At 35.5% G+C, this 12535-nt stretch overlaps 1 protein-coding gene across 5 annotated transcripts in view; it reads right to left on the bottom strand.

Annotated features, from left to right (window-relative positions):
* Rictor (RPTOR independent companion of MTOR complex 2) overlaps positions 1-12535 on the bottom strand; it is a 101295-nt gene that overhangs the window by 43481 nt on the left and 45279 nt on the right. For 4 of the 5 annotated variants that reach the window (XM_085676680.2, XM_085676682.2, XM_085676681.2 and 1 more), the window contains exons 7-8: positions 7195-7321; positions 4768-4937 (exon numbers count right to left, since the gene is read on the bottom strand). In XM_085676680.2, coding sequence (XP_085532806.1) covers positions 4768-4937; positions 7195-7321 — 297 coding nt within the window. Of the gene's footprint in view, positions 1-4767; positions 4938-7194; positions 7322-12535 lie in introns of those variants that run through there. The other variant, XM_087896912.1, reaches the window with a different exon arrangement.

Genomic DNA, 12535 nt, shown 5'->3' with positions numbered 1-12535 from the left:
AGGTTGTACAAGTTTGCATTCCCACCAGCAATGGATGAGTGTTCCCTTACTCTACATCCTTTCCAGCATAAGCTATCATTGGTGCTTTTGATCTTAGTCATTCTGACAGGAGTAAGATGGTATCTCAGAATTGTTTTGATTTAATTTCCCTGATGGTTAAGGATGTTGAACATTTCCTTAAATTGTCTTTCAGCCATTTGAGATTCTTCTAATGAGAATTCTGTTTGTTTCTGCATCCCATTTTGTAATTGGGTTATTTGGAATTCTGATGTCTAATATCTTGAGTTCTTTATATATTTTGAAGATCAGTCCTTTGTCTATGTGGGGTTGGTGAAGATTTTTTTCCCCATTCAATAGGCTGCCTTTTTGTCTTATTGTCTTTGTCCTTTGCCTTACAGAACTTTCTCAGTTTCAGGAGGTTCTATTTATTTATTGTTGCTCTCAGTGTCTGTGCTACTGTAGTTATATTTAGGAAATGGTCTCCTGTGCCCATGCATTGAGAGCTACTTCCCACCTTCTCTTCAATTAGGTTCAGCGTAGTCCGATTTATAGAGGTCTTTAATCTATTTGGACTTGAGCTTTGCTCATGGAGACAGATATAGATCTATTTTCATTCTTCTACATGTTGACATCCAGTTATGCCAGACCATTTGTTGAAGATGTTTTCTTTTTTCCATTGTATAATTTTAGCTTCGGTGTCAAAAATCAGGTGTTCATCGGTGTGTGGACTAATATCTGGGTCTTCGATTCGATCCAGTAGTCAATTTCTCTGGTTTTTATGTCAATATCAAGCTGTTTTCATTACTGTAGCTCTGTAATAGAGCTTGATGTCAGGGATGGTGATGTCTTCAGAAGTTCCTTTATTGTACAGAATTGTTTTGGCTATCCTGGGTTTTTTGTTTTTCCTTATGAAGTTGAGTATTGTTCTTTCAAGGTCTGTGAAGAATTGTGTTGGGATTTTGATGGGAATTGTATTAAATCTACAGATTGCTTTTGGTAGGATTGCCATTTTTATTATGTTGATCCTACCTATCCAAGAGCATGGGAGATTTTTCCATTTTTTGGTATCTTCTTCAATTTCTTTCTTCAAAGTTCTTGTCAAATAGATCTTTCACTTCTTTGGTTAGTATTACCCGAAGACATTTTATGTTATTTGTGGCTATTGTGAAAGGTGGTTTTTCTCTGATTTCTTTCTCAGATTCTTTATCATTTGTACATAGGAGGGTTACTGATTTTTCTGAGTTGTTTTTGTATCCTGCCACATTACTGAAGGTATTTATCAGTTGTAGGAGTTCTCTGGTAGTTTTTGGAATCATTTATATATACTATCTTATCATCTGCAAATAATGAAAAGTTGACTTTTTCCTTTCTAATTTGAATCCCGTTGATCTCTTTTTGTTGTCTTATTGTTATACCCAGAACGTCAAGAACTATGTTGAAGAGACATGGTGAGAGTAGACAGCCTTGTTCAACTATGTTCATAGCAGTATTATTTATAATAGCCAGAACCTGGAAACAACCTAGATGCCCCTCAGCTAAAGAATGGATAAAGAAAATGTGGCATACTTACATGTTAGAGTACTCTCAGCAATAAAAAACAATGACATCTTGAATTTTGCATGCAAATGAATGGAACTAGAAAACACCATCCTGAGTGATATAACCCAGACCCAAAAAGAGGTGTTATGTACTCACTCATAAGTGGATACTAGCTATAAACAAAAGATATTGAACCTATAGTTCATGAATCTAGAGAAGCTAAGTAACAAGGTGAACCCTAAGAAAAATATATATAGAACCACCTGGAAAGTTGAAATAGACAAGATCACCTGACAAAATCAGGAACATGGAGGTGTGGGGAGAAGGTTGGATGGAAGGGGAAAAGGAGGAGAAGGGGAGGGGTGAGGAGAACTTGAGGGAACAGGATAGTCGAGACGGAGTAAGGACAGAGATGAGAGCAAGGAAAGAGACCTTGATTGAGGGAGTCATTATGGGGTTAGAAAGAAACCTGGCTCTAGAGAAAGTTCCAGGAATCTACAAGGATGACCCCAGCTAAGACCCTAAGCAATAGAGGAGATAGGGCCTGAACTGGCCTTGCCCTGTAGTCAAACTGATGAATATCTTAATATCACCACAGAACCTTCATCCGGCAACTGATGGAAACAGAGGCAGAGACCAAGCGGAGCACTGGACTGAGCTCCCAAAGTCCAGTTGAAGAGTGGGAGGAGTGAGAATATGAGGTTCAGACCATGATGGAGACACCCACAGAAACAATCTACCTGAGCTAATGGAAGCTCAGCAACTCTAGTCGGACTGGGAAGGAACAAGCATAGGACCAAACTAGTTCCTCTGAATGTGATTGACAGTTGCATGGCTAGGGCAAACTGACGGACCACTGGCAGTGGCACCAGGATTTATCCCTACTGCTTGTACTGGCTTTTTGGGAACATATTCTCTTTGTATGGATACCTTGCTCTGCCTAGATATAGTAGGGAGGGCCTTGGACCTTCTCCAAAGCAATGTGCCTTCCCCTCTCTGAGGAGTGGATGGGGCGGGGAGTAAGTGGAGGAAATGGGAGGAGGGGTGGGAGTGGGAACTTGCATTTGTATGTATAATGAAAAAAGATAGTTTAATTTAAAAAATAAAAAATAAGAAAAATTTAAGTCAAGAGAAACTAAATAACTTGCCTAAAGCCACAAACTTAGCAAGATCATACGATAAATTCACACCCAATATAGTATGTTCTTGAGGGAACTATATTCCCATCCCCTAACAGAACTTGTATAGCCTAAGGTCGACCCTCTCAGGCTTTGTGTCACTGGGGTGACATCTTATTAAGGGAAAAAATGTTTATGGCTCAAAGCATAAAATATATGAATTTATTTAAAAATATACCATAGTTTTCGCAGGTTATTTCCATTTACATAAAAGTTTGCTGGTTTGCTTTATAATGTGTAGAATTAAAAAAAGCCTATGCTAATGCCTTCTTTGAGTCATCTCCTCTCTCTAAATAAAAACATCTTCAATTTTTAATAGTAATTATTCAACTTGATAAAAATTAAAGCTAAGTATTCTATGAAAGATCAATAATATCCATTGGTGTAGGACTCCAATGAATAATACATTTAAAAACTCACTAAGAGACTATTATGTTTATTACATTTGCTAGTAATGATAGTCTGATGAAGTTTTATCATCTGTAACGTTCTAAAAATAGTCCTAATGGCAAGAATGTTGGTGCTGACTATAGTCCACCTCCATGGCAGGCTGAGGTGGGAGTCTATGATCTGGAGACCATCCCAGAGATCATAGTAAGACCAGATCACATGGAAGAGAGAGGTGGGGGAGGGGAGAGGAAACATTCTAATAAAATCAGAACCATGGCATTTTAAGACTCCTTCCCTAAAATGGTAAGGATAATTAGAAAATGGTAAGCATTCTAAGTCTCATTTAAATTCTTGACTTAAATTTATTTTAGACGCTATCTTCAACAAACGATAATGTACTACAATCAAAACCAACTCTTAAGATTTAACTTGTGATAGCTGCTCTGTCCAGTATCTCACTAGCAGCCTGTTTGGCCTCCAACTCCCATTTATCCTACTATGCCTCATGAACTCTAGGATTATAGCCAGGTGCTGCCATCCTCAGTTAATAATACCTTATCATAAGAAGTATATAGTAACCTCAGTAATTTAGATATAAAAATTCCACCTGAATTAGTAAAATGATTTACATATGACATATTTTTTAAAGGTACATTCATATTTTTAAAAGATACATTCATTACAGATAGTGCCAAAGTGGTCTTTTTTTCCCTTTTGTATTATTAATTTAGTATGTGTATAAGTGTGTGCACACACGTTTATGATGTGCGCATAGGTGCACATATGCCATTGTGTGCACATGGAGGTTGGAGGACACTTTTTGGGAGTCTGTTCTCTTATTTCTGAGGGAGAATCCTTCTTGCTGTTTTTTTGCCCCTGAGTTTCCTACAGGAGCTTCCAGGCAGTTCTGGGATTACAGAATTGAATCATGTCCAGCTTTTACGTGGTCCCAGGACCAAACTCAGGCTGTCAAATTACACGTTAAGAGTTTTCCCTCTGAACCATCTCTTCAGTCCCCAAAGTGGTTCTTATACTAAAAAATTTTTGTATTGTTTAATGAATAAACGGAACATAATTAGCAGAAAATAGACAATATTAACATAGTGAATTTCTTATTAGGAAGGTGTCTTAGTGTAATGTTTACTCATCCTTTAGTTTGCTCAGGAAACTTCTTAGGGCTAATATAAAATGAACTATTTTGCATGTTGCTGAAATATTGATGATAACATTTTTAATTTATTACTAATCAAATAACTATACAAAATGAGAATAAACCAAACTAACACAGGTTAGATAATTAATATAGCACTTGAGTCTATTACTTCAAAATTTCAAAGTAAGGTTATGTATTTGAACTTATATTTTAGGGCTAGAGAGATGGCTCAGAGGTTAAAACCACTGGCTGCTCTGGGCTAGAGAGATGGCTCAGGGGTTAAGACCATTGGCTGCTCTTCCAAAGGACCCAAGTTCGATTCCCAGCACCCACATGGTACCTTACAAGCATCTGAAACTCCATTTCTTGGGGTCCCAATGCCCTCTTCTAGTTTCTGTGGCCTCTGTACACATATGGTGCACAGACATTCACGAAGGCAAAACCCTGACACACATTAATTATTTTTGAAGAATTGTATTTTAAATTAGAAACACTAAAAGTGCCTACCTCTAATTCTACATCAGCTCGCACATACTGTCGGGTCTTTGGATGATTAAGAAGGTGCAAAATTGTAGTAATGAGGGCCTCATTTATTCGACTTAATTGGCAATCAATCACATTTTTCAGGATGGTGTTTAGTCCACCTCGAAGGGCTACCACCTCTGGGTTCTGAAGTGCTAAAATGAAAGAAAAACTAATTATATTCATAGTATTAAGTATTTAAAACCTATACTTTTACTTAAATCTCAAGTTTCCTTTTGAATTTGGAAAATTTCTTAGTAACTATATTTACAAGTAAAAGAGTTCACCTAAGAGTCATTTACTATCTTTTTCCCAAGACTGATTTTTAAAATGTCTTTGAACAATTTTGTCATATTCTTCAGACTTTCTTTACTTAACATTTTTCTTCAATTTCAGAGTTCATTTTACCGTGTAGACACTAGCCCTTTAGTAATTGTTTTCAAATATTTTATAGCATTTATTTTAAAATTTATTTCAAATAGTATATCATTTACTTTTATACAAAAAACACACATTCATGCAAACATACATACAGACCCCTTTGTAACTAAAAGATAAAAAACTTCTCTCTTACTTTGAAGACCAAGACTGTTCCTCGCATATAGTTTCTGCTTTTTGTTGTGGATCTTGTTTTGGAAACAGTGCCTAAAAGTCAGCACAGAGCTCAGACAATCTAACATGCACTATTCTGTCTGTGTCCTGAGTGCTGGGATCACAGATGTCTATCACCATGTGGGTTGGACATGTATGCATCTTAATGACCTGCGTTTCATCTGTTTCAATCTGTCATGAAGTTGAAATTCACTGAGATAATAAACTCAATTTTTTTCCACAAATATTTTACTAATTATCCCAGCATGTTTCTCTAATCATACTTATTCTTTTTTAGAGACAGTGCTGCTATATTTGCAAGCTGGCTTTGAATTTGGTGTCTTACTAGCTCTGGCTCCCAAGGCTGAGATGACAGGGATATGCTGTCATGTCCAGCTAGGGTTTTTATTCTTAATGATATGCAAATGTTTTTCAAAATATGACTTTTTAAAAATAATACGAAAGTTTCCTTTCTCAACTTTTTTTCAAAAATGTTTCTATAGCTTCTTCTGTTGTGTTTGTTCTGGACTTTAGAATTAGGCTTTCTCCTGTTTTCTAAAATTAGGTAAAATCACACAGGACCACATTGCAGATTTCAATGGTATGGGTCAGTAATATCTCAACAGTTACATCCATGCCCAAATCTACTTGATGTGGAACTTAACTACGTTAGAGGGTCCAATGTATTTCCTCCAGTGTCATCGCTGTTCATTATCTATGTACAGTTAGCTGTACCTTCTTGAATCTCAATTTGACACACTCGAAAGTATCACCTCCACACAAATCACCGTATTTCCTATATATTTCTTTTGTTTATTCTACTGTGATTATTTCTGAAATATATCAAAATTAAATTTTCACAATTCCAAAGTAGTAATCACATAGATCACTTCTTCACTTGATTCGGTTTTCTGATATATGTTTACAGTGACAACTAGCAGCTTTCCAATATTTAAACTTCATTTATTACTTTTCGAAAATATGATTAAAAGTTTTAAACAATGTTTACTAATTGTGTTGTTTCAAAAGATAAGGTGCAAAGTAACTAAGAAAGATAATGTATGTCGACCTCTAGCTTTGAGTCTTCAGTGGTAGAGTGGCTCTTCTTTTCTGTAACTTTATTAATTTATTTATTATCCCAAGCAGAAATAAGACCACCACAATTTGTACTTTTGGCAATAGAAAAAGAAAAATCACTATCTTCTTGATACTTAAAATTATATTCCACTGATAATAAATGAAACTGAACTTTTAAAGTTTTTAAAGTAGGTATTTAGGGATTATTTGTGTTTACTATTTTACTTTATATTTGTTATTTTATTTGTTTGATCTGCCAACAACGTTTTTTTGTTTTTGGTTCCTTAAAATAAACTCTGTAGCTACAACCCATGTATGATTTATCTGATAATTATTCACAACCGACTTTCCTCTCAAGTTCAGATAAATATACATTCATGTTTCTACTCTCCCTTTACCCGCTCTAATCTCTGATCTGTAATACAAAGAGTTTTATTAGGATTAATTTTTTTCACTGTAAACTATTACTTTAAACCATATCAAGACATAGTATCATCATCAATGTCAGAAGGTTACATGAGTAGATTTCATTACTACTGGATTGCAGACAATCAAATTTTATAATAAATAAATTTGAAAATTTATACAGTAATAATATGAATTTTGAATTGTCAAATAACACATTGTCTACTTTCCTTTAAGAAGTAAACATTTTCTTATTTTTGTAGCACTTTTCTTTTAAGGACATTAGGTAATATTATATGTACTTTAGAAAACACTTCATTACTTCAAGAAAATTCTGACCTAGTTCACAAATGATGGCAATGCATGCCCGGACCATTCTGTCTCTTTCTTGAAGTCCATCATTTCCAACTGCAATTAGTGAGTTGGCCACAGAACTAGGAAACAAGGAAGCATTCACAGTAATCATCTGTAACAGAGAAGAATCAGAAGATAAGTCATTTACATTGAAAATTTTATTTTATTCAGATGGAGATAGTTCAGGCACAAAATTCTTGTAAGATCAAGGCACCAATTTTAACATTTAGCTTTGTATGGACATCCCAAAGGATTATTTTAACTATAAGAATTGCTATTATTATAACTAACAGTAAATATTAACAATAGTTACTATGGAAATGTCCCTGATTCTTTTCTAATAACTTAAAACTAAATTAATTACTAAACAGGATTATTTCTAAGATTCTAGGTCTCTCCAGAATAGGAGTGGCATCTTACTTGGCTCCTCGGTGTCCACAATGTCGCTCAGTGGACATACACCTGCGCTGCTCCATCATCACCTTGTCCCTGACACTTACCTCCACTCCTCCCGCCTGATCAAATTGATTTGAACTTCATCCAGTCAAAACTCTTTAGCTGTCACTACTCGTTGCTATGCCAAAAGATAGCCTGACTAATTCAGAATCTTTTCTTGATGTGTGAAAAATTCTGAGGTAGATCGTATGTATATATACTTTGCAATAAAACTTGGGGTAAACCTAAATCAAAGGATGAACAGTCAATAACATTAATTGCAATTCTGGAAATATGTCAAGACCATTTATGTTTGGTTTAAAAAGCAGGAAGAAAACAAAGCAGATGGCAAACTACTGTTTAATACAGACTATCTGGTAAATCAACTATTTCGAAGTTAACATCCTTGGGTAGGAAAAGAAGAGAGGTTTTGTTTTGACAGGGAGAAAAGTAGCTTCTCCTGGATGTTACTGAAGTTAGGAACCTGTTAGAAGAATTAAAATTTGTGTTCTGACACAGGATATAGATGACTAAAGAAAGACACTCAGATAAGATTATGAGGACCAAGGAAACCATCTGTGCTGGTCAGTCTGGCTGTAACAAAGGGAGCTTTAAGTCATTTAAGCAGCAATAAGTAATACTACAAGGTTCAACTGAAATTATAGAACTCAATTTTACAATCATAAGATAAACTTCTTTCCAATCACTAGACTCTAAGTAAGGTGTCCCAGTTGTTCTCAATCAATTCTTCCCACTAACCAAATAAAGGAGGATAAAGATACTTGAGTAGAAGAAAGTGATCTTCCTGGGGAGAAGGAATCTCATATCTTATATTTTAACTTTTGCTGGTGCATTAGTATGTTATACATAGCTCTTGTGTTCATAAGAGAACTTCTAGGAAAGAACTGAAAGATGGATCAGGAGTTACGAGTACAGCTACTCTTCTGGAGGACCCAAACTCATTCCCCAAGACCTACTGTGGACGGTTAACAAGCACCTGTAACTCTAACACTGGGGGATCCAGCAACTCTGGCCTCTGTACCTGCAACCAGGCGCACACAGCATCTGCCCTCTATACATACATACATACATACATACATACATACACACACATAATTTTAAAAATTTTAAAAATTTAAAAAATTATCTAGAAACAAATTTCATGTGATGTATTTCTAAAAGAGCTAAGATAATTTAATTTTCCAAATTAAACAGACTAAGTAATAAAGCATATTTTCTTTGCCAAATCAATCCTCTTTTTGAGTGAGATTGCTTACATGGAAAATGAAGATATAAACAATGAAATAGTGCCAATAATTTCAAATACAGAAAGAAATTCTATCTACAAATCTTATATGGCTACTAAAAATATTCTTTATCTATTAAATAGATTATACCATGGACCAAATACATAAAATTAAATTTTATAAATGAAATTATGGTTTATATTTTCCAGAGAGATGCATGCAAAGAAATTCTCAGAGTCAATGAGATCAAAGGATGCTTTCCCCATTTTTTTATCTAAACTTAATAAAGGAAAAGTCCTACAATGTCTGATACTTTATGGCCATTATTATAGCCATCTCTTCTGGCACAAACAGAAACATAAAGCAAGGAACAAGCCTAGACAATAAATGCACACCACTGACACAAAGCAGATACACACAGTGATCTGAGGAAAAAAAGGAAAATTTGTGTTGTGATTGGAAGGTGAACTGAAGGTACAAAGAGGAGGAAATGAGAAGCAAGCAGTAATTGTGGTAATGGTGGTGTTTTGCATACTACATGTATGTTGTCATAAGATGACAGCTTAGATAGAAATGGTTGGCAGGACCAAAGTAGGCAGGTTGTACTGAACAACTATTAGTCAATGTAGTTTTGGAAATCCGGACACTGAGTTCTCACTCTGGCTTTCCCACTATCTAGTGGTATAGTATAACGAGGACATCTAATTCCACCAAATGAAATCCTTACAGGAACAAAGAACAGAAAACGACAGTATTAATTCCTATTAATAATAATAGCATTAATCCCCAATAGTATTAATTCTTATTTTCTGAATAAAGAAATTCTATATGAATATAGCAAAGATAAGCTAGCATAACAAGAAGCAGAATATATAGTGTTATGTATGTGTACATGTGAAGGGGCATGTATATGTGTACAGGTCCCACTATGTGGAAACCAGAGGTCAACGTTGGATGTTTTCCTCAGTTATTCTTCATTTTATGATTTGATACAGGGTCTCTCATTGACCTGGAGCCCAGTGACTCAGCTAAACTGGCTGGGCAAGAACACCAGGGATCTGTCTTACCCTTTCTGCAGCATTGGAATTATGCAAGTGAGCTACTATATTCACATTTTTACTAAAGATATGAACTCTGGTCCTAATGCTTGTGCAGCAAGTATTTTATTAACTGAGCCATCATCTTGCCAGCCCTAGTAGAATTTAAATGAAAAGAAGGGACAGTTGATCAGTGGCAAAATTATGCAGAAAACATGTACAACAAAACCAGAAAGAAATACCAGATAAAAAGAGCAAAAGAAGGAAAGATCAGAGACACTGAAGAAAAATGTCAAATAGAATCCCTCAAATAAAAGAAATATGTAAAAGGGAAGAAAAGTAACTTACGTACCCCATAATTAGTCATAGGTTAAGCTACCCTAAAACTAAAGAAGCTAGGTTTTCAAACATGTGTGAAGGCACATACGAAGTCTGAGTAATTATCTTAAGAATCAACAAAGTAAAAATAAATGTTTGAGAAAAAGTAATCAATGAAGCAGTGATGTGACTTAGTGGGTAAAGGTGGCTGGAGCTAAGCCTGAATACCTTAGTTCACATCCTGGGACCCAAACAGTGGATGAAGAAAACTCACTCTTGCAAGTTGCCCTCTGATAGTCACCTGTGTGCCACAGTGTATGTGCGTGTGTGTGCGCGCGCGCGCACACACACACACACACACACACACACACACACAATCAACACAATAAATTTTAAAAAATTAACTTCAGGGGAACCTGAAGAGATAGCTCAGTCAGTAAAAGCTTACTGTGCAAGCATGACAAGCATGAAACCCTGAGTTTGGATCCCCAACAACCATGCTATATGAGTACAAGAGCACCCATCACTAACTCCAATGCTGGGTTCAGGAAAAGGCAGCTCTCTGGAGTTTATTGCTATGGCAGTCTTTAATTAATTAATTAATTAAAAATAAAATGAAAGCTCTGGGTTCAAGGAGAGATCCTGATAATAAAAGACTGAATACAACTGAAGGAAAAGAAACAGACACAGGCCTCTGCCCTCTTGCTGCACCTGAACTGGTATGATTTCAGTGGTGGGGTATTGTTGGGAAAGGAAACACATACTTCTGATGTTAAAAGTGCTATAAAGGAATCGTTTCTGTGACTCATAAAGGGCAGTATTTATTCATCAAATGTGCTTTTCCTTTAGCACTTTTAACTAAATGAGGGAGAAAGCAAACACTGCAGCTTCTTCACTTGACCTAGAGTTATTACCAACCAAGTACTAGGAATTTTCTAGCTATTGCATTTTTAAGTAATACCAGACAATAACAATCCTGCATCTCAAGAGACAATGAAATTCAACCATGCCTGTGTTATATTGTCATTTAATTATTTTTAAGAGTTTAGTTTTATGGAACTGTATTACATATTAAATTTTAACATGTACATGATAGCCATGATGGTTCACAACTACAATTCTAGCACTTAAGAACTAGCTAGAGGATCCCCAGGGGTTTAAGCACAGCCTAGCTTACATAGTGAAACCTGAGCTGGAGAGATGGCTCAGCCATTAAAGTCCAGGCTCACAACCAAAAATATAAGAGTGAAACCCTTTCTTAACTTCCCCCCATCATCTACACACACAATGCACGTGTGCACACATGCATGCATGCATGCATGCATACATACACACACACACACACACACAAAGAGAGAGAGAGAGAGAAACAGAATCTTTACTAAATAATCCAAAGAAGTGGGATTCAACTGTTTGAATTTATTACGTTTTTTCTGAAAGCAACTTATTGTGAAGGATCCTGAGAATATTTTTAAGAAGTTCTGAAAACACAGTTTTTCTATTAGTAACAGAAAGACACACTGATTTTTATTGCACCTATTCTCTGCGTCTGCTTTTATTCACTAAGCATACAAGCAAACTTTCCAGTGGCTCCTCTTTATGTGATGTGAAAGCAAATACAACCACCACCTGTCTTTATCAAGGCACACAATGAAGAGATTTAGAACAATGTGAAACAATGGTACTCTTTCAATTTTCTTTTGTGGAAAAATACAAGTTGTTTTTTTTTTAAAGATGTTAGACTTATTACTTTTAGCATATTTATATCAGTTTTAAATGTAATACATGTTGAAAATAAAATCTCAAACTCCAACTGTTTTAAGTACTATAGCAAGAAATTTTTGTTTCTTGTCATGAGTACTTCTATCAGTAGGAAACATTTATGAACAAACAAACAATACAAATTATTTTAAAAATTTAAATATAAAAAGTCAAATCACAGTCCTGACCTAATATTTTACTAAAACAAAAGTTTCAAAGCCTATTCTTGTGGCAATTTGAAAGGAAATGATCCTACAAGGAGTGTCACTATAAGGAGGTGTGACTTTGTTGGAGTAGGTGTGGCCTTGCTGGAGAAAGTGTGTCACTGTGGGAGTGGGCTTTGAGGTATCCTATGCTCAAGTTACACCTAGTGGCACAGTTTACATTTTGTTGCCTGTGAATCAGATGCAGATTTCCAGATCGTTCTCCAGCACCATATTTGTGTGCATGCTGCAATGTACCACAAACTTCTGAAACAGTGAGCCACCCCAATTAAATGTTTTCCTTTATAAGAAATGTCATGTCATG

The sequence above is a fragment of the Myodes glareolus genome, chromosome 15 (genome assembly GCF_982192425.1).
Source record: "Myodes glareolus chromosome 15, mMyoGla1.1, whole genome shotgun sequence".
Classification (NCBI taxonomy): domain Eukaryota; kingdom Metazoa; phylum Chordata; class Mammalia; order Rodentia; family Cricetidae; genus Myodes; species Myodes glareolus.
This window is presented reverse-complemented; position numbering and strand designations above follow the sequence as displayed.